The 24,222-nt window shown below is 41.4% G+C and overlaps 2 protein-coding genes across 14 annotated transcripts in view; one reads left to right on the top strand and one right to left on the bottom strand.

Moving 5' to 3' along the window:
* Positions 1–9,743, top strand: part of NSUN7 (NOP2/Sun RNA methyltransferase family member 7) — a 52,129-nt gene extending 42,386 nt beyond the window's left edge. For 2 of the 3 annotated variants that reach the window (XM_019413547.2, XM_019413556.2), the window contains exons 11-12: positions 7,148–7,271; positions 8,124–9,743. In XM_019413547.2, the coding sequence (XP_019269092.1) occupies positions 7,148–7,271; positions 8,124–8,762 (763 nt within the window). In that variant the 3' untranslated portion in view covers positions 8,763–9,743. The remainder of the gene's footprint in view (positions 1–7,147; positions 7,272–8,123) is intronic. The other variant, XM_019413569.2, reaches the window with a different exon arrangement.
* Positions 9,744–11,438: 1,695 nt separating this feature from the next.
* APBB2 (amyloid beta precursor protein binding family B member 2) overlaps positions 11,439–24,222 on the bottom strand; it is a 388,585-nt gene continuing 375,801 nt past the window's right edge. For 9 of the 11 annotated variants that reach the window (XM_019413479.2, XM_019413526.2, XM_019413467.2 and 6 more), the window contains 4 exons: positions 23,476–23,559; positions 21,494–21,609; positions 19,640–19,819; positions 11,439–15,308 (listed from right to left, as the gene is read on the bottom strand). In XM_019413479.2, coding sequence (XP_019269024.1) covers positions 15,141–15,308; positions 19,640–19,819; positions 21,494–21,609; positions 23,476–23,559 — 548 coding nt within the window. In that variant the 3' untranslated portion in view covers positions 11,439–15,140. The remainder of the gene's footprint in view (positions 15,309–19,639; positions 19,820–21,493; positions 21,610–23,475; positions 23,560–24,222) is intronic. The other 2 variants (XM_019413533.2, XM_053901611.1) reach the window with 1 other exon arrangement.

Genomic DNA, 24,222 nt, shown 5'->3' with positions numbered 1-24,222 from the left:
TGGCTTGGAGTTGATTGATTTCTGGATAAATTGGGCCTGAACTTTATATCCCGAGTTATACATTTATGCCTCAGTGCAGTACAAGAAAAGTAAGTATATAAAATAAACTTAGAAAGGAGACAGAGGGGCACCTGGGTGGCTCAGTTGGTTAAGTGTCTGTCTCTTGATACTGGTTCAGGTCATGATCTTGTGGTCATGGACTCATGGTCGTGAGATCGAGACCTGCATAATCTGCACTGAGCATGAATTCTGCCTGGGATTCTCTCTCTCTCCCCCTCTCTCTGTTCCTCTTTCGCTTGCACACACACACACACCCTCTGTCAAAATAAGTTTAATAACTTCAAAAAAAAGAAAGGAAAAGCAAAATTATTTAATTGGATGTTTATTACCTGAAAACACATTTCTAAGCTCCTTGTAGCCTTTGTCCCTCACAAGGACTGAGGTAAAAATAGCCTAAACAATTCAGGTAGCTTCTGGGTAAAATGCTGCAATAAAATAGAGGTAGAGAGGATAAGCAATAATATTCCATCTAAACTGTGGACATCAAAATAAGGAATAGATCTAAAAATATATGACACCTTGGGGCACCTGGGTGGCTCAGTTGTTTAAGCGTCCAACTCTTGGTTTTGGCTCAGGTCATGATGTCATGGTTGGTGACATTGAGACCCATGTTGGGTTCTGTGGAGCCTGCTTGGGATTCTCTCTCTCTCTCTCTCTCTCTCTCTCTCTCTCTCTCTCTCTCTCCCTCCCCCTGTCTTTCTGCCCCTTCCCCCTCTCTCTCTCTCTCTCCCCCTCAAAATAAATAAAGAAATAAACTTAAAAAAATAAAAGGGGGCGCCTGGGTGGCTCAGTCGGTTGAGTGACTGACTTCGGCTCAGGTCATGATTTCACAGCTCATGAGTTCGAGCCCTGCATCGGGCTCTGTGCTGACAGCTCAGAGCCTGGAGCCTGCTTCGGATTCTGTGTCTCCCTCTCTCTGCCCATCCCCCACTCACACTCTGTCTCTCTCAAAAAATAAACATTAAAAAAAAAAAAGATGTCCAGTACGATGTTGAATAAAAGTGGTGAGAGTGACATTCTTGTCCTCTTTCTGACCTTAGGGTTAAAGCTCTCAGTTCCCCATTGAGGATGGAATTAGCTATGGGTTTTTCATATATGGCCTTTATTATGTTGAGGTGTTTTCCCTTTAAATCTTTGTTGAGGGTTTTTATGCATGGATATTGTACTTTGTCAAATGCTTTTTCTGCATCTGTTGAAATGATCTTATGGTTCTTATCCTTTTTCTTATTGATGTAATGTATTATGTTGATTATTTGCAAATAGTGAACCACCCTGGCAACCAAGGAATAAATCCCACTTCATTGCAGTGAATGATATTTTAAATGTATTGTTGGATTCAGTTTGCTAGTATTTTGTTGAGAATTTTTGCATCTATGTTCCTTAGAGATTAGCTCCTTTAAATTTGTTATTAACTTTTATGTATTTGGGTGCTTTCACGTTGGGTGCATAATGTTTACAATTGTTGTATCTTCTTGTTGGATTGCCCCCTCTATTATTATATGGTGTCCTTCTTTGCCTCTTGTTATAGTCTTTGTTTTAAAGTCAATTTTGTCTGATAAAAGTATTGCTACTCTGGCTTTCTTTTTTTAATTAATTTATTTTGAGAGACAGAGACAGAAACAGAGTGAGCGGGAGACAGAGAATCCCAGGCAGGCTTTTTGCTGCCAGCGCAGATTCTGATATGGGGCTCAAACCCACGAACCATGAGATCATGAGCTGTGCCGAAACCAAGAGTCTGATGCTTAACTGCTTAACCAACTGAGCCACCCAGGTGCCCCGCCCCTCTGGCTTTCTTTTGACATCTGTTTGTACCATAAATGTTTTTCTATCCCCTCACTTTCTTTTTTTTTTTTTTTTTTTTTTTTAATTTTTTTTTTTCAACGTTTTTTATTTATTTTTGGGACAGAGAGAGACTGAGCATGAACGGGGGAGGGGCAGAGAGAGAGAGGGAGACTCAGAATCGGAAACAGGCTCCAGGCTCCGAGCCATCAGCCCAGAGCCCGACGCGGGGCTCGAACTCACGGACCGCGAGATCATGACCTGGCTGAAGTCGGACACTTTAACCGACTGCGCCACCCAGGCGCCCCATATCCCCTCACTTTCAATCTGCAGGTGTCTTTAGGTCTGAAATTGGTCTCTTGTAGGCAGCATATAGATGGGTCTGGTTTTTTATCCATTCTGTCACCCTATGTCTTGTGATTGGAACGTTTTTTACATTCAAAGTAATTATTGATACATATGTCTTTACTGCCATTGTATTACTTGTTTTGTGGTTGTTTCTGAAGATTTTCTTGTTCTTGTCATTCTCTCTTTCATGGATTGCTGGTTTTCTTTAGTGATAATTTGGATTTCTATCTCTTTATTCTTTGCCTATTAGTGGTTTTTGATACTGTTAGGTTTGTGTATAACATCTTCTGCTGTAGCAGTCTACAGTAGGTTGATGGTTGTTTCAGTTTGAACCCTTTCTTTACTCCTGTCTTCCCCATGTTTCAGGTTTATGGCATCATACTTTACATCCTTCTATTTTGTGAGTTCCTTCACTGATTTTTTAAAGAAGTATTCATTTTTGCTGCTTTGGTGTTCCCTACCTTCATACTGTCATTATTGGCCTTTCCTTTCCATTCCAAGAGTCCTCTTTAGTATTTCTTGAAGGACTGGTTTAATTGTCACAAACTCTTTTAGTTTTTGTTTGGGAAACTCTATCCCTCCTTTGGTTCTCAATTGCAGCCTTGCTGGATAGAGTATTCTTGGCTGCAGGTTTTTCCCATTCAGCACTCTGAATATATCATGCCATTCCTTTCTGGCTTGGCAAGTTTCTGCAGAAAAAGCCATTAATAGCCTTACGGGGTTTCCTTTGTATGAAATTGTCTTGTCTTGCTGCTTTTAATATTGTTTTATCACTATATTTTACCATTTTAATTACAATGTGTTGGTGGAGTGCCTGGCTGGCTCAGTCAGTAGAGCATGCAACTCTTGATCTTGGGGTTGTAAGTTTGAGCCCTATGTTGGGTGTGGAGCCTACTTAAAACAATATTAATAATAAACAACAGTATGCCTTGGTGTGGTCCAGTGAGTATCCTTATGATCATTGCTTTAAATTCTCCATCAGGCTTGTTACTCTGTTTCACTTATATCTCCAGCTGTCACCTTCTCTTGTTCTTTCATTTGGGACAAATTCCTCTGTCTTCTCATTTTGTCTAAGTCTCTGTGCCTATTTCTCTGTGTTAGGAAAGTTAGCTACGTCTCCTGTTCTTGAGGGTAATAGCTTTATGAAGAAGAGGTCCTATAATGCCCTGCAGTGTAGGTTCCCCTTTTCCCCAGGGCCTGGCACTTCTGGGAGTGTCTCCAATGTGTTGTGTGTGCTCTGCTGTTGTGTCCTGACTGCTTTATCCATCAGGCCAGTTATCTGCAGAGACTCTCTGTGCCTGTTGTGGGCAGTGTTTGGTTCCTGGCCTGAATATGGTGCATTTTAGTTAGGTGTGCTCTGATCTGCTTGGGAAATGAGATATATCTCCACTGTCACCAGAATTGAGGCCTCACCAAAACACCTGGGTCAGGAGATGCGGTGTCAGTAGGGGTTTGGGCCAGTCTTCTAGAGGAGGGGGCCTACCACACTGAGACGGAGGCGAGCATGACTGGAAAGGGCAGTTCTTCCAGATGGCAAGGGGGCAGGGCTTGGTTTAAGCAAGTCAGGTAGCAAGTGTCCAGTGTTGGTGCCGTACTGGTACCTGCAGGTGGCCCTGTGCTCATGTTGAGGGGCTGCGGAGGGAAATGACACTGGCCAGTGTCTTTGTTCCTGGAGGGGTCTCTCCATTGAATGCTGCCTATCCGGGACAGGTTCCAAGATGAGCAAATAACCTCATCGCTCTGTGGCCCAGGCACTCTTCAGATTGCTGTTTGTGCCTGCTTTCTCTCCAAGAGCAGGCCCAGTGTCCTCCAAGCTCTCTTTTAAAACTCCTTTAAAACTCCAGGCTCTAAGCCTTGCTGGTTAAAAGAACTCACAAAATTTAGGCCCTTTCACTTTCCAAGTCCACTGCTATGGGGATTTGTCTCTCCTGTACATTTCCGTGTGCTGGTTTGTCCCTCACCCTTCTCTGAGATTACAGCTCCCAACCCACTGCAGCACCATGATCCATTTCTCTCCCAAGCCAAATCTCCGCACTTCCTACTTTGTAGCCTCTTCTCTGCCTTTGGTTGTGGAGTTTGTTCTGCCAGTTTTCAGATTGATTTCTGGAGTATTTAGGATGATTTGATAGGTATCTAATTGTATTCGTGGGACAAGGCAAGCCTAGGGGCCTCCTATTCCACTACCATCTTCCAAGAACTCCTATAGACCTGTATTTAAAGGGCTCATGTGATTAGGTCAGGTCCATCCTGATAACATGCATAGCTTAAGGTTAAGAGACCTTAATTACATTTGCAAAATTCCTTTTGCCATGTGTCTTATTTTCCTAGGCTCCCACAACAAACTATCCCAAACTTGGTGACTTATAGCAAGAGAAATTTATTCTCTCACAGTTCTGGAGACCAGAAGTCCGAATGAATGTCAGGTGTTGGTAGGGTTGTTGGCTTCTGGGGCCTCTGAGGAAGAATCTGTTTTATGCCTCTCCCAGCTTCTGGTGTTCACTAGCAATCTTTAGTGTCCTTGGCCTGTAGCTGTGTCACTGTAACCTCTGTCTCTGTTTTCACGTGGCCCTCTTCCCCTGTGTGTCTCTGTGTCCTCTCTCCTTATAGGGACACCAATATTGGACTTAGGGTCTACTCTACTCCAGTATTACCTCCTCTTAAATATCTGCAAAGACGCTATTTCCAAATAAGGGCACATTCTGGGTTTTGGGTGGACATGAATTTTGGGGGGGACACAATTCAGCCCCCAATAGTCCACTCTGCACCCCCCCCCCCCGCAATTGATGTCTGTCTCATGTGTGAAATACATTCAACTCACCCCAATATCCTCAAGTCCTCACCCATTCCAGGATCAATTCTAAATCCAAAATCTCACCTAAATATCAACTGCATAAATCCCAAACGTCATCATCTAAGTCAGGTATCCACGAGACTGGATATGAACTTCCTTTATTATTCAAAGAAATGGCCTATAACCTGGAGTTTAGAAATAAATTTGTTATGTAGGGGTAATTGTAAGGTAACTCAACCAATCTTAATTAGGATTATTACCATTAGCAAAGACAGCATATATAGCTAAACTATATCATATTTATTAAACACTAACTGAATACTTACTGTGTACCAGACACTCTTCTAGGTGCTAAGAATATGTTAATAAATTAAAATTGACAAAATCCCAACCTTCATATTTACATTTTGGAACTAAGTATGTCCAACTTGTTAAGAAATCATTATTTTTCCTAAGAATTTTTTTACCTTATGTGAACAAATTGTTTTTGATGATTTCTATTTATGTAGAACACGTAAATAGGCCTCAGAAATTCGGTTTGTTGGTTACAAGGTTGGTGAGAGGAGGGACTAGCTCTCTTGCCTTTAGTACCTACACAGCTATTATACTTCAGCTGAGTTCAGCATAAACATTTATTAAGCACCACCTTCTGTGCCACTTTTGGCATGTCACTTGAGGCCATGTGTCTGCCTGCATCGTAAGTGACCTCTGCATCCCTTTACTCACCTTATGTCCCAGCCACATGGAAATACTTGCTGCACCTTGAACATTTTTATGACACTTGTGTTTTTGTTTCCTTCTTTCTTTCTTTCATTTCCTTCCTTCTTTCTGCCTAAAAATACCTTCTTTACCTTATGGGAAACTTACCCTTCAAGACACAGTACCAGTGGCTCTTCCTCTGTGGAGTCTCCACGTGCGCTATCCTGTGGCCAGAGTTAATTGGGCCTTATTCTGTATTACTACCTCATTTTGTCTCTCCTTGGCTCGGCATTCTTATTGGGCCTTCTTTATATTATTACAAACTGATTAGGGGGCACCTGGGTGGCTCAGTCGGTTGGGCGTCTGACTTCGGCTCAGGTCACGTTCTCACGGTTCGTGGTTCGAGCCCCACGTCCGGCTCTGTGCTGACAGCTCGGAGCCTGGAGCCTGCTTCGGATTCCGTGTCTCCCTCTCTCTCTGCCCCTCTCCCACTCATGCGCGCTCTCTCTCAAAAATAAACATTAAAAAAAAAATTTAATAAACTGATTAGTTTCTCCAACCAAATTGTAAACTATTGAGAATTGATCTTTATATGCCTTGCACATAGTAGGCAAATAGTGAATGAATATAAATTTAAAATGATTTTAAATCACTCTGTACCTGAAACTAACATTATATTGTATGTTAACTGACTGGAATTTAAATAAAAACTTGAAAAAAATGGTTTTAAAAAATTTCAGAATATATAAAATTATTAATGAGTTCCTGATATTTTAATTTATATGGGAAAATATTTATTGCCTTGATTAAATATATTTTAATTGTAAAAGCATGGGAATATAAGAATTATTATTTATTACTACTGAATGAGAAATTAAATAGTAAATATAAAAACCAAAATGTTACCTTACACATAATAGTGATTAGAGACCTTACACCAAGTCTTTTGTTATATGCTTTCTTGAGCACTACATAACTCATCCGTTAATACTCAAAAAGTAGTTGAGAAGAATAATGTAGTGAAAATGACGGGCCATATTTTTATATTGTAATTGTGCAAAAAGTAACCAGAGGAAGGAAGATATACTTTTTGTATTTTGACATGTGAAAGTAAAGGATTTTTTTCTGTTCCACCTTTGTGATTACTCTGTGTATTTACCAGTTTTGATAGAAGTCTTTTTGTTAACATACTGAGTTGGAAAAGAGTTTTTAATTTGTGGAAAGGCTGGTATTCTTGGCATAGTTGTTTAGAGATGGAAGGCTTGGCAAGCATGATAAATTCTGAACATGAAATATTAGAGCTTTTAATTTATAATAATATTATGATGCTTTAGCATTTTAGGCTTATTGGGAATTTTTGTTTAAATGATTAGAAAACACAACAGAAGAAAAATTGTTGCAATCTAGTGTCTCTCTCGATTGGCAAATGAGCCATTCTAACTATTTCCTGTGTGCTCCTATTTCCTGCAGGCTTAGTCCTCCTGTCCTTCCACTGTGCTCCTTAAAGGAAATACATTTGTCTACTGATAAGTTTTTCAGAATGGAACCATCTGAAATTACCAATGGTTGTTTTCTTTCTGTTCTAACAAGGGAGGTAAGGGGGAAAATCCCAAACCATGTTATACTTTGTTAAGAATTAAGAAACAACAAAGCCTCATAAAGAGGAACCTAGGAACTTTGTGAACATTTTGTAATGGTGTGTTTATTTCATAAGTAGCTAAAAGACAGGAGAAAGAATTATTACTGTGTGACACAAAAATCCGTGTTTTTTTTTAAGTTTATGTTTTTAGTAAGCTCTACACCCAACGTGGAGCTCGAACCCACAAGCTCCACGTTCAAGACATCAAGAGTTGCACATTCTTCCGGCTGAGCCAGCCAGTGCCCCCCAATCCCTTTTTCTATCTTTCTATTTCCCCTGAGGGTTCCTCCCTTGCCTGCTCTCCACCCCCACTTCTCCAAGCATTTTGCCACATCTAGTTCATCTTAGCTCACATGGAAAAAATAAGCTCTGTAATTATTTTTTTTTTCTGTCAGATTTACAAATGGGGAAGTTTTGGGGCACCAGGGTGACTCGGTTAAGCATCTGCCTTCAGCTCAGATCATGATCTCATGGTTCATGAATTTGAGTCCCACATCGGGCTGTCTGCTGTCTGCAGAGCCTGCTTCAGATCCTCTGTCCCCCTCTCTCTTGCCCCTCCTCTGTTCTCTCTCTCTCAAAAATAAAAACTTAAAACAACAGCAACAAAAAACAAAGCAAATGGGGAAGTGTAAGTCTAAAAAAAAGTCATTTACTGAGGTTTATGGGCTATATTAGGGACTCAAGCCCAAAAACCATTTCTTTTATAGTAATAAAGATACACTTTTATTTTTACTGAAGCACTGAGAAAATTTGTAATATACACAATAGTTAACTCCTACATTTAGTAACTGCTTCTTTTGATTGTAGCGGGACCCATCTGAGGCAGTGTCTGTGAAAGATGTTTTGGCCCGTGCTGCAGCAAAGGGTCTACTGGATGGAATTGAGTTGGGTAAAGCCTCAAAACGGGAGAAGAAGAAGAAGAAATCAAAAATACCATTGTCAAGAGCCCCCACCAATGATAGTAATGACATCCAAATGAAAATTGCTGAATTCCTGAATCGAGAAAGTAATGCAAATGCTAATCGGTCAGAGACATTAGCAACAAAAACATCTCTTCCACAGAAAAATACAACTACAGCTGGTTCTTCCTCGCAAGTCAGAAAACCCAACAAGCCCACCAGCAATCCTTTAGTGCCTACATTTATGAAGAACACAGCTCAACCCAGACCGTATGAACGGCAGACAAACTTCGTAAGATCTCGCCCAGAAGACAGAGTGATGGCACTGAAACCTGTAGAGATTGTTTTGCCTCCAGTAATGTTGCCATTTTCAGGTTCCCAAGGGATCAAATCTCAGATACCAACTCAACATTTTTACTATCGTTGGGTTGGACCCAAGACTGTCATGCCCAACTACTTTCCCTCACCATCAATATCCAGAAGAGGGGAAAAGCCTAGAGAAAACTTACCTTCCTCCCTACTCAGGCATCCTCGGCCATGGCTTTGACCATCTTGTGTTTTTTACAGGGGTCAAGAGCAGTTCATGTTTTTTCAAAGTCTGATATTTCTCTGAGGTTAGCCATCCCTATACAAGATACTCATCCTTTTGGCCACTTAGTATCTTCTAAAGGTGCTGTTAACTTCAGGAGAATTAAGACAAGTGAGAAATAACAATGTAGGCACTTCAACAAAAGCAGAATTCCTACATTCAACAGCTCAGTGCTGATCTGTTCTAGAATGTCCAGCTTAGACTCAGGATCAGCTGTTAGAACTTGTATCCCTCTTGTTAACTTTCAGTCTGGACTCAGGACACCAGTTTTAAGAGAAAGCTGCAACAATTTTTCCTGACAGGAAACACTGTCTGCCTTATAACAGACTTGAGGTGGTTTACTAGAGTGTAGATACGGAAAAGACGCTGGCCTCTCACACTGACTTTATGTTGCTTTTTCAGTATCCACCTGCGGTTTGACATTTTCAATTGCTATGGAGGTTGGTTTTTTTTTCTTAAATATCAAAATATTCTTTAAACGGGGGGGGGGGGGGGTGTCATGAGTTTTTGTGATGTGATTGAGATTGAGTAGGAAGAACAGGAGGTTCCGAAGTTCCAGGTGTGCATAGTTCAGAAGTATGTTAACAGAGCAAAAACGGTTTCTCATCGAAAGAGCTTCTGGGATCCTGAGCAGACTGAACACAATCAGCTATCCCTTCTGCCAAATATGGTTGTGAAAAAGTGACTGTACACAAATTTCCATCCAAATAGTAATAATTCTGAGGAAGAGGCAAAACTGTTGACTACAAGTGACACCTGTTATTGAAGACATCCATAAAAATGTCTGATTCTGTTCAAAGATCAGGTGAAATGCTAAAATCTACAAGTCATTTCAAATGGTACACGGTAATCAAACTGGTAAATCATCTCTGATGCACAACTAAAATATATTGTAGCACTAGGTTAATTATATTAAAAGTCAATTCATCTTGAATGTATCATCCATTGCCTACCAAGAATTGGTATGATTATCATTTTGGGGTCTATTGATTTTTTTTTTTTTCTTCATCATGGAAACAGAAATTGTTTGACATTTAATCAAGTAAGTTACAACTATGAAACCTATTGTTTAAAAACATGTTCATAGACACAACGTTTGAATATAAAGTTCTATTTTCAGAATCTAGTCGTGTTGAACAGTGTTATGTAAATTCCTAAATGTTCAATTCAGGTGGCATGATTTCAGTAGAGTATTATCTTCTTCAAGATGAATTTTTAGGTCTATCTCAGCCTAATACCCTATCCTTTATTTTCTCACTTGAAGTGAGGCTAAACAAAATGGCGAATTTCATTTTATTGGTAATAAATCTTTATTTTAGCTAAAAATTTACATAGAATGTGTCAACGAAGAAAGGGAACAAGCCTTCGTATACTTGGAAATTTAAATCCTCAAAGAATTCTCAATTATGACTCTCAGCAGGTCCAGAAGTGTTTTAAATGCTCAGCTTATTTTACTGACTGCAAAAATAAAAAACGATAGATTTCTTTGTTCCGGATATGGTGTCTCTCCTCTTGCTCTGGCTTAGAGCACTCCGTGCCCTGAGGGACTAGTGCAGCTGCCGTGAACTTTGTTGGGTGAAGAGCTGGAGTGTTTTCCAGGGAATCGCTCATTCCCCGTGCTCTGCCCCTGCCCCAAGCTGCAAAGGATGCCACTGTCCACGAGTAGCAGGTCTCAGACCCTTATTTTCTGTGATGTTCTGAAAAGGAAACTCTCACTGTGAAGGAATAGTTCAGGCTATTTTCTGAGAAGCTTGTGATTCGTGTCGCATCACAATGTAAGCCACTTATTTTCAGTATCTTACCTAACACGCTTGTCACTGTTCTCTTCAGAAATATATGGAGATTCTGAATGGTTCATTAAGCCTGTAGTTTTCTTCTTTGAGAGTCTTCTGAGAAGGGCGTGATCAATTATTTAAGTACTTTTGTGGAGTAAAAAGGGAAAAATACTTTGGATAGACAACATGAGCGATTGAGTGAAGGAGAATATTGATTACACGGACATTTTTCTTTCTTGAGCTTCTTACAGGGAAGTGCTGCAAAAATCTAAAATATATTTGCTGGTGTTTAGATTCTCCAATAGCAAATTTTATCTGAAATTACTTACCACTAGTATAATACCTGAAACCGAAATGAAATTTCGTTCCTTCAGAGTAACTGCCTTTGATAGAGTGAAAGAGAAACTATGGGGCGGAAACGCAAGAGGAACCAGAAAAATGGGTACATACTCTACATTCTGCTTCTCTTCCATGTCTGACAGTTGAACTAGCCCAGATTCAACTGGTTTTTCTGGCTACCTTTGCTTTTGGATTTAGTGCCTGTGCAACTTTATTCTTCATTCTTTGACGTCAGATTCTTAAAGGATATGAAAGATAGACTTTCTTAACACTAGACTGCTTACCCAGGCCTTGCGTTGGTGACTCAGGATGCCAGCGGTCCTTCCTGGTCACCAGATAAGAGCAGTGTGATGAATTAATTACTCAGAATTTAAAGTTACTTTCTAGTTCTTAACCAGGTGGAAACCTGCAATAGCAAAGCAGAATAATTTGAAAACAAAATGAGTAGCGTGGCGACACTGAACTTGTATTTCCATTCCTGGATCTATAGGACTGAGATGTCAGATAAATGAGCCAGACGTTTTATGCAGCTAAGTTTATTCTCACAACATATTACATTTAAATGTGTCAAAGTGGTCAACAGCAAACGGGGCCGAAAGCAAAACCAAACGTTCTTTCAGGATAAACAAGCCGCTTTGGATGGCAGGGAGTGCTCTCACTGATCGGGTGTGAGTGGAATCTTTTCTCTGAAGCTGAAACAAATTGAACTTCATTTTACTGGCTGTATAACACACACGTCATCTGGGTATTAGGTTAAGGAAGCCTGGCAAACTAGAGAGCTAATGGTTTTACTGGCTACATTGTGCTCGTCTCAGAGAGATGTTTTTCATGTTGTTTGTGAAATCTTGAATCTGTGTTGCAATGCTTAATGAAATGCGTGTGTCATACGAGAAAAGGAGGAAAGATTTAGGGCTTTCGAGTAGGTGACCTTGTGTGGAATCACCTTACCAATCTCTACTCCGTCCTGAGATCGGAGTGGCTCTTTGACAAAGTAGCGGTGCCAACAGTTTCTCACCAGGAACGAATTTTAGTGGAGATGGGTCTAATGTCCCCTCATGCAGTCAGACAGACACGAACGAAAAACAGTGGTCCTAATTAGCTACGGGTGGTCTTCTATCCAGGTGAACAGAGGGCTTGTGGGCACGTGTCTGTCGCCTAGAGGAGATGACAGGTGTTGGGAAGGACATAAACACACAGCCCCAAGCGGTGCTTTAGGTTTGCCACAGGCGTGTTGGCTCTTCCCCTTGAGGCTGCCAAGAGGCGCATATATGAGGTGGCCAGTCTGCGTCTATCTAGCTGCTTTTAAAAAATAAAAGGAACTTTAAGCATGTTGCCATTTCTTCTACATAGTCCAATAAAAATGTGTCTACAAATCGTTACAAAACCACCTTTTCGGCAACGTATAGTTCACTGAGATTACTTAGGCCTGGATACCTTGTGAGATACTGTCCAGTAAAGAGAATACATTAACACGATAATGCAGTATATTTCAGTAAAAATAGAATAAATAAAATAAAAATATCTTAAGCTGTATTTAACAGGTTAATTAAAAAAATGATAAGACATACAAGGCATAGTGAACATGGCTGCCTGTTTACCGAGTCACAGATATAAAGAATGCATAGATAACTGAATGTCACCACAATATCAGGTAAAACACGGCATCCGCACACAGGAAAATACACACATACTTTCATACATACTTTTTGGCCATGGCAGAAAGTGTCTGAACGTACTGTTTAACATAATCAATTTTACAAAATTAATTGCATTTAGTATGCAAAGCTATTTTCAAAACAAAATATCTGCAGTAAAGTTTTCAATATGTAAAGGCTATCGTTCGTCTTAATGCATCCTATAATTGCATATATAAATCAGTTTGCTACTTAAAGCTAGCTCAGTATTCTTGATCCTGAAAACAAACAAATGTATGCCTTAGAAAATGAACGGTGGGTTCGGGTAGAGATTTCCAATATAAAAGTGGATGACCTGTTCAGAATTTTTATCACACTAAAACCTTTCATTGTGGAGCTCGAGATGAAACCTCATCATGATTGAATTTTGAACAGCTTTTCAAAGGGCACAGTAAGGACTTTCTTAATGCAATAATTTCTTATGATGGCACTGGTTACTTCAGACAGAATAGCATATAGGCTGGTGAGAAGAATTCATTTCTAGAGTGGCATCATTTTGGTCATAACACCAGGGTGCTAGCAAACAGTTCCAGAGTTCTGAGGGAATAGCAGAAGGCCACCTGCTCCATCGTGTTCTCTGGTGGCTAAGTACCGTGAGTTAGGAATGTGTCTATCACAAGTAACATCATCTCTGGAAAACCTTGTAAGTTGAACAGGCCGTACAGCGTGTAGAATCCTGTCCTCTACAACACATTTGAGGCACACTGCAGGAAAACAGTCCTGGACTGAGAGAGGGCGATGGTTTTATGATTAATATCACTGCGTGAGTAATTGGGACATATTTCCCGCCTTCTACAGGGAATTCTAAGATTTCCTGACAATAACTAGATACACCCAGAGTAATTTTGGAAAGACTCTTCCTCACCGATGTAAAAGCAGCATAACTTATAACAGAGTTGGGAAGTGTGGGCTTTTGTCCCGGCTCTCTCACAAACTTTCGAGAGATCTTAGGCAAGGTGATTGAGCCTCTTGGTACTTTATATTTTTATTTCTCAGATGTGTTTGGTACCTTTCCCTACCTTGTAAGGCTCAAATGTGATAAGAATGTGGAAACCATTGACAAGTAAGTACACAGCAGTGGGTAAATAAAGTGCTCCTTTTAAAACTGGATGTTCTTAACGCATTAATTTTGACATTAAGAAGCAAATAAGACTAATATTTAGATTGGTCTCCTTAGCAACTTCCTTTTAAAACAACAATGTCAACAAGAGTCTAAATCTGAGTATCTTTGTAAGTACATGAGAAACGTGAAGCAGGAAACTGCTATTTTGGGGAAACTTGTTAAGCAGTCCATTGTTGCTATGTTTATTTTGCTCTGATATGAAATTTTTAAATCTTGAAAAAATGGAAAAGATATAAATTTAAAAATATATCTAGTAAAGTCCAACAAATCCCAATATTAAATACATAAATTCAAAAGGTTCAATTTAATGTAATTTGTTGCCATGGACAATACATGATGGACAGACAGCTTTCTGGGCAAAAAGCATTAGGGTAAGACTGAGCTAGATACAGAATCCTAGTGGGTTTCACTAGGAGGCGGACTAACAAAATAATGTGGTGGTGGAGATCCAAAATATAAATGACATTTCCTCAACTCCAAATTGCATATCGGCTAATTAACAAACTAAGGATAAAAGGCGTACGAGGAAGATTTCATTTTAATGTTTATGTAGAGAATGGCCAGAGTGAACTATAATTCTCTAGCTGCATTGTACAATATAAGGCAGAAGTTTGAAACATGTCCTACCCGAAATGCATTAGGATTTTCTTAAATCTTTCTTGTTTTTAATAATCAGTTTGAAAACCATCTAGAAAGAAAGGCCCTTTTTTGTTCAATTTTAATTTCTCAAATTTGATTTGTTTTTCAATTTTCAAGTTTCACTTTTTCCCCAACATCCCACAAAACAGCTGCAGACATGAAATGGTGTCCATGTGTCAAAGGGCTTGTCAAGGAAAGCTGCCGGTTGGTTTCTGTACTGATGCCAACAGCCAATTCTGTCAACCCAAAGGTTCAATTTCATGAAAGACTGCAACAAAAACCCATCATCCTAGTTTTACAGCAATTCAATGGTATCTGGTACGCAGTGGCTACTCCAATGTTGGCAACAGGGCCAAGTGCTGCAGGACTTAAACATTGCTTGTGACAGATCCAGTCAAGAAGACAGTGAAACTAACTCAGGCGTCATTCACTCCAAGGACTCAGCGTTAGTTCACTAGGAGGGGTGTGGCCACATTCTTCTCCGTGTGTGTGAAGTTAATGTTCACGATATTTACAATAAGAAAAAGACCTTCCACTGCTCATGATGTATCTGACTGATAGCAAAAAAAATTAGTCATGCTTCTTTTCATATCACATGATGGTGGCAAGACGAGAGAACATGCTTGTCTAACACTGTTTGGTTAAGGATAAATTCTCTGAAGACAAAGCATCAGCAACTGAATGGAAGGCCAGATATCAGTTCATCTTCTTTAGTGTAGCTATTCAATCTTCAGGTAAATATTACAGAATCCTGTAGCATATGCAGCTATGGCGTTTCTGTGACCGGGCGTTTCTGTTTCAAAGTGTCAATGAGGGATAAGACCCCTCGTTTTACATTGGTTGTGACTCTTCTGGTCACTGAGTCTGCTGGCGGAGGAGGTGGTCGAACTTTCTGTGAAGGCGGCCTGGCTACCAAGCACTTCTGGTATCGTAACTGAAATAAAACAAAAATGTTTTATGGTCGTTAATGATGTATCATCCTTTCTTGTTTAATTTATGATTTGATGACTTAATGCATCACCAATACATTTACTTGCAAAACTTAACGACCTAGCTCCTACGCATTAATCCAAGAGTTTTTCTTTTTTTCCCCTTTTTAAAAAGTATTTATTTTGAGAGAATGTGTGCGTGAGAGCGCGGGAGGGGCAGAGAGGGAGAGAGAGAATCCCAAGCAGACTTGCACTGTCAGTGCAGAGCCCAAGGCAGAGCTCCATCTCATGAACCATGAGATCGTGACCTGAGCTGAAATCAAGGGTCGAACACTTAACCAACTGAGCCACCCAGGGGCCCTAAGTTTATTCTGTTTCCTTAATGTGGGTATTTTAAGGGTTCTTATGATCATTAGGCTCAGCAAAAGTGTTGTGGCTTTTGCCATCCTTTTCTTCCACCCATCTCCACCCTCTACTTGTTCTCTTTATGGATTGGCTGCAATTAATATGCCGAACAGTCGAAGAGCTAATGAAAAGGAAGAGGACTGGGAGAGACAGTATTAGGGTTTTGTCGGAGACACGTACATCTTTGTACGTGAGGTAAGTGCTCATGGCTACCTGGGAGACAACATGGGAGAAAGGGCACAGTTTGAATCTAGGTTCTACCATTTATGGGAACTGTGTGACCCAAGCAAGTTACTCAATCTCTGAGCCTTAGTTTCTTCAATGTAAAATGGCAGAAGACTGGGATCTTTACAGAGGGTGTTATGATTAGGGAATACTTGCTGCATGCTGAAAACAGGCCTACCAATGCAGGAGGCATTCACAAATGTTTGTTCCCCTTCCTGTTTCCTGCTTTAATAAAAAAGAATGATGTATAAAGATTTTAGGACACATTTTATCCACGAGTCTAAATCCTAATGGATTTAAAAATTTTAAGTAATCTCTACACCCCATGTGGGGCTCGAACTCACAACCCCAAGATCGAGAGTCACATGCTCCAACGACTGAGCGAGCCAGGCGCCCCTAAATCCCAATGGATTTTAAAGTATCCATTAGCACTGCTGGCACCGTAGATAGTTTCTCTCCTTCCGAAATATAACACAGTCCACCTAGTTTTCTATTAATGAAAAGTAATTCTTCAAAATTAGATAAGAAGGTTAAAATTTACAAATATGTTTTTTCCTAATCTAAGCACTTGAAAATAATTCCATGGCTGATTTTTAAAAAGCTACTTAAATATTAATAGGTTCTTTGGTACAGTGTGAAACAGGTTGATGTCTCCCCATGGGAAGCATAAACTATCCACAGCAGAACTCCGAGTCACAAAGCCCAAAGGCCACAGAACTAGCCCCTTCAACCCCATCATACGACAAACGATTTACCAAATCTCCTCTGTGTAAGGTATCTTGCCAGGTCTGCAACGCAACCCAAACCGTACACTTCCGAAGCACAGATTTATACACGGGCAGGTGTGCAACACGGTACACTGGACCGGAAATCTCTAACATTACGTAAGTCCAGTGTGAATCAAAATCGCACCTGATGGATTTCATTGAGGCTTCCTCTCTCATTCTAAATTTCACCAAAACATCTTCAGCTGGGCCTATGCCACTCAGCTGCAAAATATGCCTAAAAATTAGGTGGATTCAAAAGAATGTGTTTACAATACAGATATTTCAGGTGATAGAAATTCACGTGTAGAGATTTCGGATGGAGAATCATGCAGATTTAATTCAAGAGGAAAGCCGTGGAGTTAGAAATGCTGGACTCTGAGCGTAAAGAAGAGGCCGATGTCATCAGTATGACTCATGCTGGGTTGGCTGAGCCACTTGAGCTGGCTGCCCTGTTAGAATTAAAATTATAAGCACATGAATAAAAATTGTTCCTAAGACAGAAAATAAGTCTGGGAATCAGACGACAAACTGTAACCAGTGATAAAGCTAATTATTTAATTGTCACCAGCATTTAAAATGTACAATTATGGCTGACAGCCATTCATTTTATGACTAAAACCATCTGTTATGATCCCTTTTCAATTTCAGGAAATAACTAAATAGTCATCCTCCATTTTTGCTTGACTGAATGCTTTCATTTTCTATTGTCTCCTTCATCCCATCTCGGGCTCTTGTGCTGGGTCAGAGATGCGTCGTGACTCCTCCACCAGCTCTGCCCCCACCACCCCCACCCACCCTGCCCCTTCACATGCAGGCAGATCTGAATTAGCATCTGGCTCCGCAGTACTTGAGGGGAAAATGCACCTCTGACAAAGGACTGTGGGAAGAAGGATGCCAGATCATGAGCACACAGCACTAGCTCTTACCCTCCCTCTTCCCTCCGTCCCTCTCCATTCAAAGGTGCCTTTTAAGGGAAAAGTCAGCAGACTCCCTTTCCTCGTGACTCATCATTGCCAACTACAGCCCACCTCATCCTTTCCCTTCATTCTTAACCTTAGTGATGTACTGTATGTAGAAAAACAGAGAACTCTCCCAACCTCCATGCCACCTGTCACTCTTGGATTCTTAGCATCTGACTAGTCTCAAAGTCACTGCGACCCAATCAGGAGGCCAAACCCCAACCCTAGGTTCTTAATCTACCACCAAGACCTCGCCCCAACTCTTTATATGACCCTCATTTCAATCCACCTTCACCAGCTCATTTCCCTCAGCTGAAAAAATGTGCAAATCTCCCCCCGCCCCGCCCATCATAAAACAAGCAGCAAACCCCCTTACTGTTGCGCTACCCCTTTCCTGTCAGACTTTGGTCTATTTTAAGGCCTCCACTTCTTTTTCCTCCAGGTCACTTTTCAGTCTAGTGTGGTCTTATACTTCTAGTTAGAGCATCTTTTACACTGCAACTGAATTTTGGCTTATGTGTCTCCTCATATACTTAAGCTCTGTAATGTAAGGCTCATCTCTCAGCCCTACTGGAACTTCCCAGAGTCCAGCCCACAAATGGTGGATTGAATTAAATGAAGAACAGGTGCTTCAAGTTCACCATTCCTCATCCCCAGCCAGGCAATTCTCTACAACATCCCAAGTCGTCTACTCCTGCTTGTTCTCCTGGTTTAGACCCTCTGACACCCTCATGTGACCAGTAAAATGGCTTCTTGGCTGATCTCTCCACCTCAACCTTATCCTCTCAACCCATCCTCTAACTTTGGTGGGTTTTGTTTTTGTTTTGAGTTTGCTTTTAAAACCTAATACCAATTCATCTCTCTTGCTTAATAATCTTTGCTGAAGATAAACACATTGCCATGATATCACAGGCTTTTTATCATACAGACCTGACCTCCTTTACTTGATTCCAGCAACCGAACCTGCTGTTGCTAAGAATCACCATCCACCTCAGGTTTTGGTGCCTACATTCATACTGTTCCCTCAAATTTTCTAGAACTTTTTCAGCGTCCAGCACAATAGGTGCTCAAAGGATATTTGCAGAATGAATGATGTGGTGTTTTTGTTTGATATCATATACATGGTGCAAAGAGAACTGGCTGTGTCACCTCAAAAACTCGGGGTTGCGGGGCACCTACTTGGCTCAGTCGGTTGAGCGTCCGACTTCGGCTCAGGTCATGATCTCCCAGTTGGTGTGTTCGAGCCCCACTTTGGGCTCTGTGCTGACAGCTCAGAGCCTGGAGCCTACTTTGGATTCTGTGTCTCCCTCTCTCTCTGCCCTTCCCTGCTTGCACTCTTTCTCTCAAAAATAAATAAACATTAAAAAACAAACAAAAAAACCCCCAAAACTTGGGGTTGAACACAGGCTTTGTCTTGTCAACTCTGTGCCCTGAGGCCCGCTCTTTCTTCTGAGCCTCTGTTCTGTCATAAAGAAAACAGAACAACTACCTTACAAATGGCTGTTTTAAGGATTAAGTTCACAGATATAAATGAAATAAAATATGTAAGAACAGTGGGCTTAAACCAACTATCTGAAATAAAAATCATTCAATACACTGCAATTTTTTTAAGTACCAAGTTCGTTCTAAATAGCACCAATTCATACATGACCAACATTTCCTGATCACCTATTGAAATTAATTAGAGATCAAGAATTAAGAATTTGTGGCTTTGAAGATCACTGCTTTCAGTGATACTGGAAATCTCCTCAGAACATCGCTCCGCCCAGTCCCGCTTCTTGTAGGCGTCCTGGCCTCTTGAGATGGTAAACCGCTCATCGTGACTGTGTCCACAGGAATGAGGGGGTTATACAGCAAAACATCACTTTAGAGATTAGACATATTTTCCCTTATATTAGTAACTCTGTGCTAATTTACCGCATATGAGACAAGAGCAGTGGTGCGGGAGGTCCAACGGCTCCCTGGCATGTGACTACTCACCATGCAGGCGGCCTGTACCGCCTCAGACACGTTACCCGCATTAGGCTCGCACCAGAAAACGTGGCACTCAAAACGCTGGTTCCCGGTGTCCATGATGAAGGCAAATGTATGAACATCCTTCCCGACGCCCATGAAGGACAGGAATCGCACGCGGCACTCCACTAAGATTTCCTCTTCATTCTGCAAGACACATTGGTCAGCCCCCACTCTCTCTGTGAAGCCAGGCAACAGTTATAAAATAAACATATTCATTTCTTAGATCATAGAATCAAGACTGGAGTGGCCGTGTAGAGACACTGGTGTTAAAAATACATAGCTCGACTGGATTTAGAAAGGACTGTTTTCCTAGAAAGGCGAGTTTCTAAATATGTCCGCAGCAGCCATCATTGCTATGTGGGCGTCTGACATTTAATCCCGCGCTGAGCTACACTCTCCGTGGCAGGCGTGTTCTGTTGCTGTCGGTCCTCTAGGCTCCAAGCCTGCGTGTTCACTGTGGGTAGGAACCCAGCCATGTATACTATACTTCTTCGGGTTTGCCCATACAGGGCACCCAGTGGCTCAAAACCCATTTGCCCAAGTGAACCCGCTGGAAACCTCAGAGCAACCAAGAGAAAAGGAGCCATGGGATGGCTTTCCATCCAGTTCTCCTTCCCATGCTAAATACCACGTGGAATCATATTTCTATCTAAAACTGTGTATAAAAGCTGCCAAATCACTTTGTTCCCCACAAACCGGTCCCCATATGGTATCCATATGATGCAGTGTAAAGAAATGTTCGGAATTCATTCTTACGAACACCACATCCTTTGCAACAACCATATGTAGTTTGTGAATTAGTAAACACATCCAGAATGTTGACTTCTGGATCATTAACATCTTGACTTACTAAATATTCACTCAGGTGCTATGGAATTCCTTAACAGGCAAATGAAACTAGCCTGAGATGCCATGAAGTTTTCTTGGGAGAGATGATGTTTAGGTTGAGATCCCGGTAAATGTTGAGTAGGCAAAGGCGTGGAGCACAGAAGTGCTTGTAGATGCTGAGGCAGAAAAGGGTATGACATGTTTCAAGACTTAAGGAAATCCAGCCTGGCAGGCTGGAGAGGCAGGCAGGGTCAGTGAGCATCTTACTCCTAACTCCTTTTGAGAAGGTGAATTGGGCTTGAAGGTGACCTCCTAGTGGACAGAATCAGGAGCAGGCCAACAACCTGCGGTCTTCCCGTGGCAGGTGCTTCACGGTGGTGGAACTGAAAAGTGGTAAAGAGTCTGGAGCAGACTGCCTGGATCAAGTCCTGAGCTTGCCACTTCTAGCTGTTGTGACCATGGGCAGTTATTTAACCTCGCTGTGCCTCAGTTTCATCAACCATAAAATTGGGATAATTTGGTTCGAGGCTAATGCTGGCCTCTCTGGATGACCACCGGCCTCTGCTACTATTGACAGAACAAACCAAAGACCCTCCATGACAGAAGCATCTCCTGGGCCCCAACTCCAGACAAATAGCCCAGGTAACCCTGAACCCTGGAGGGCAGCCAAAAAACCACTCCCCATAATGAGTTACTGCTAGCGTCATAGTTACCTCTGGCAAATGATTTTAATCTCTTGGGCCCATGAGGAAGAAAGAATGGGGAACACCAGGACAAGAGCTTCTTGGTTCAGAGGAGAGCAAAGTTATGCAGAGATCCAGACACAAAGGACAAAAAAATTGTTTTATAAATGCAGGCTATTTTAATTACAAGTAAGCATAACTCCCTGGAGGTGAAGCCTTGGCTATGTGTCTAAGTTCCACGGAAGATACTGTATCCAGAGTTTCACTGTAACCCAGACAGACCAACTGCATCTACGATCCTTCTTACCTTTTCACTGATGACAGTCACAGTAGCATCGGCCACATTCATGTTCACTGACGGCCAATCCTCCTTGTTAGATGAGGTCATAAGACTTTCTATGGCATTGTTCAGGGTATCCATTCCTGTGGATGGAACAGATAATTGAAAAAGGTCCTAAAGCCACTTATCACTCTCCAATGTGGGCCCAAATCACCCAGTAACAGCTACACCCAAAGTAATCTTTTTTTTTTTTTTTTTTAAATAGTTCCAGGAGACATTCTATTTGAGCATTTCATTGCTTGGGGAGGAAAAAAAAAAAGCCAGCTTTTTCAATAGAAAGGAGGGTCATGAGAGCCTCCAGAGACGTGCAGTGTGTGATGTCCTGTCTAACTGGACCATGGTACTACTTTCTCTCCAAAGATTCCCCAGCCCCAAGTATATAAATAGCACTGAAGCAAATGCTACCTTTTCCTAAGCAAGGAGCCTGGGAAAAAAGGAACTGAACAGAAGCCAGCGACAGCCAGAATACTCCGATCTTCCTCCACCTTATTCTGCTACTTGAACAAGGCCAAGTTTGGAAGGCCCTGTACATGAGTAAAATGCACTATACCAGGGGGCCCTTTTGCTGAGTGTTCCCACACCCGTTTTTTTTGTGGCAGTGTGAGGGGGTAGGTCAGATAACAACTTTATTGAGATATAATTCATCTATAATTCACTCACTTAAAGTGTACAACGCACTAGTTTTTAGTAAATTCACAAAGGTGTGTAATCATCACCACAATGAATTTTAGAACATGTTCATTTCCTCAAAAAGGAACCCTTTACATTTTTGGGGTCACCATCCATTTCTTTCCAGCCCCCTAGTTCTAGGCAATCACTTACTTAATTTAATTTCTATCCCAAGAGATTTGTCTCTTCTGGACATTTCTTATACATGGAATCACACAGTATGTGTGATTTGTAACTGGCTTCTTTCATTTAGCATATGGTCTTCGTGGTTCATCCACGTTGTAGCATTTATCAGTACTTCATTCCTTTTATTTTTTTTTTTAGTACTCCATTCCTTTTTTTTTTTAATTTTTTTTTTAGTACTTCATTCCTTTTTTTTTAAATTTTTTTTTGTACTTCATTCCTTATTTATTTATTTATTTATTTATTTATTTATTTATTTATTTATTTTAGTACTTCATTCCTTTTTACTGCCAAATAAAATTCCACTGCATGGCAGCATCACATCTCATGAATCCATTTGTTAGTTGAGGGACATTTGTTTCTACTTTGTGACTATTACGAATGCTGCTACTGTGAATGTGTGTGTGGACAGATGTTTTCATTTCACTTGGGTATGTGCCCAGGAGCAGAACTGCTGAGTCAAACGGTAACTCTGTGAACTCTGGAGGAAGTGCCAGACTGTTTTCCCAAGTGGCTGTACCACCTTACTTTCCCCCCCCCCCACCCCCAGCAGTGCATGAGGGTTCAGGTTTCTCCACAGCCTTTTCCGCCCAGGAAAAGGGCACATCTCCCCGCCTCCTTTCAGCTCCTATGGCTAAGCAACGAAGTTCTGCCCCCGGGGTGGGAGCTGACTGCCTTGTGTGCTGCTCTTGGATCACACCTTGGAAGGAAAAGCATGAGGGCTCCCTCAGCCCTTTCTCCCCGCCCAGGGGCCAACGAGGACTGAAGCAGAGATGGCCCCAGGGATGGAAGGCCCACTTGAGAAGGGCAGAGCCCTGGCTCATGCATCTCTGGCCTGCTGGGTGCACGAGAACTATGTGTCTGCCTTGTTGAAGTCCTTGTATTCTGGGGACCACATGACGAGCAGCTTATTAGCCTGCCCTCTTTTGCTCTTTTGATTGGGACTGTTCATGTGCTGTGGCTGGTGACAGTGCAAGGGCCTAATTCAAGCCTAGGAAAGGGAGCAGAACAGTAGATCGCACCCGTTGGGGAGGGTGGACACCTCCCCCGAGCTCCCGAACACTTGCACAGTGAAAGGACATAAATGTTTCACATACCGACGGGTTTGTCTACGGGTAACATGCCCAAGTACTGCACGTGGAACTTCTGGACCAGCTCAGTCTTTGGTGTTGGAAAATCTACTACAGGGAACAAAAGCAACAGATCTTTGTCAGTGGTTCCAACGTACACATAAAACACAGCCACCACCTGTGCCACAACAGCCTGTCTCTAGAGGGAGAAGCGGCGCACCTGCTCTGGGAGAACAGGGGGTCTTCTGCTAGATACTGGGGGTCTGTCAATCAAAACCCCATTCAACTTTCGTTTCTCAGCAGGGAAGCAGGAACAGTTAGTTCTCGGTGTCTTAAAGCTGCTACTGTCCTTTTCGTACATGCTAAATAACAGTTGTTGATGTCCTATTTGTTAGGTGGTTGATGCCCAGAGAGAATTTACTCACAAGGGGCACAGAGACAGGAAAAATAACTAAACAGAATCCCCCCAAATATCAATATATATATTTTTATTTTATTGAGGTATAATTGGCACACAACATTATGTTAGTTTCAGGTGTCTAACACAGTAACTTGATACTTGTATACGTTGCAAAACCATTACCATAAGTCTACTTAACATTCATCATCACAGTTACAAAAAAATTTTTTTTCACATCAACCCACATATTTTTAAGCTAGCTGGTTCTTATCCCAGGCTGTACAGGAGTTATAAAATCACTAAAGACAATATTCTTTAATCTTGTCCTTTTTTGTAGCAATAAAACTCATCCTGGCCTTTTGTGCCTAACCCTA

The sequence above is a fragment of the Panthera pardus genome, unplaced genomic scaffold, assembly GCF_024362965.1.
Source record: "Panthera pardus isolate Hobbes unplaced genomic scaffold, ASM2436296v1 HiC_scaffold_13, whole genome shotgun sequence".
Classification (NCBI taxonomy): Eukaryota; Metazoa; Chordata; class Mammalia; order Carnivora; family Felidae; genus Panthera; species Panthera pardus.
The sequence above is the reverse complement of the archived record's forward strand: the minus strand, read 5'-3'. Positions and strand labels throughout refer to the sequence as shown.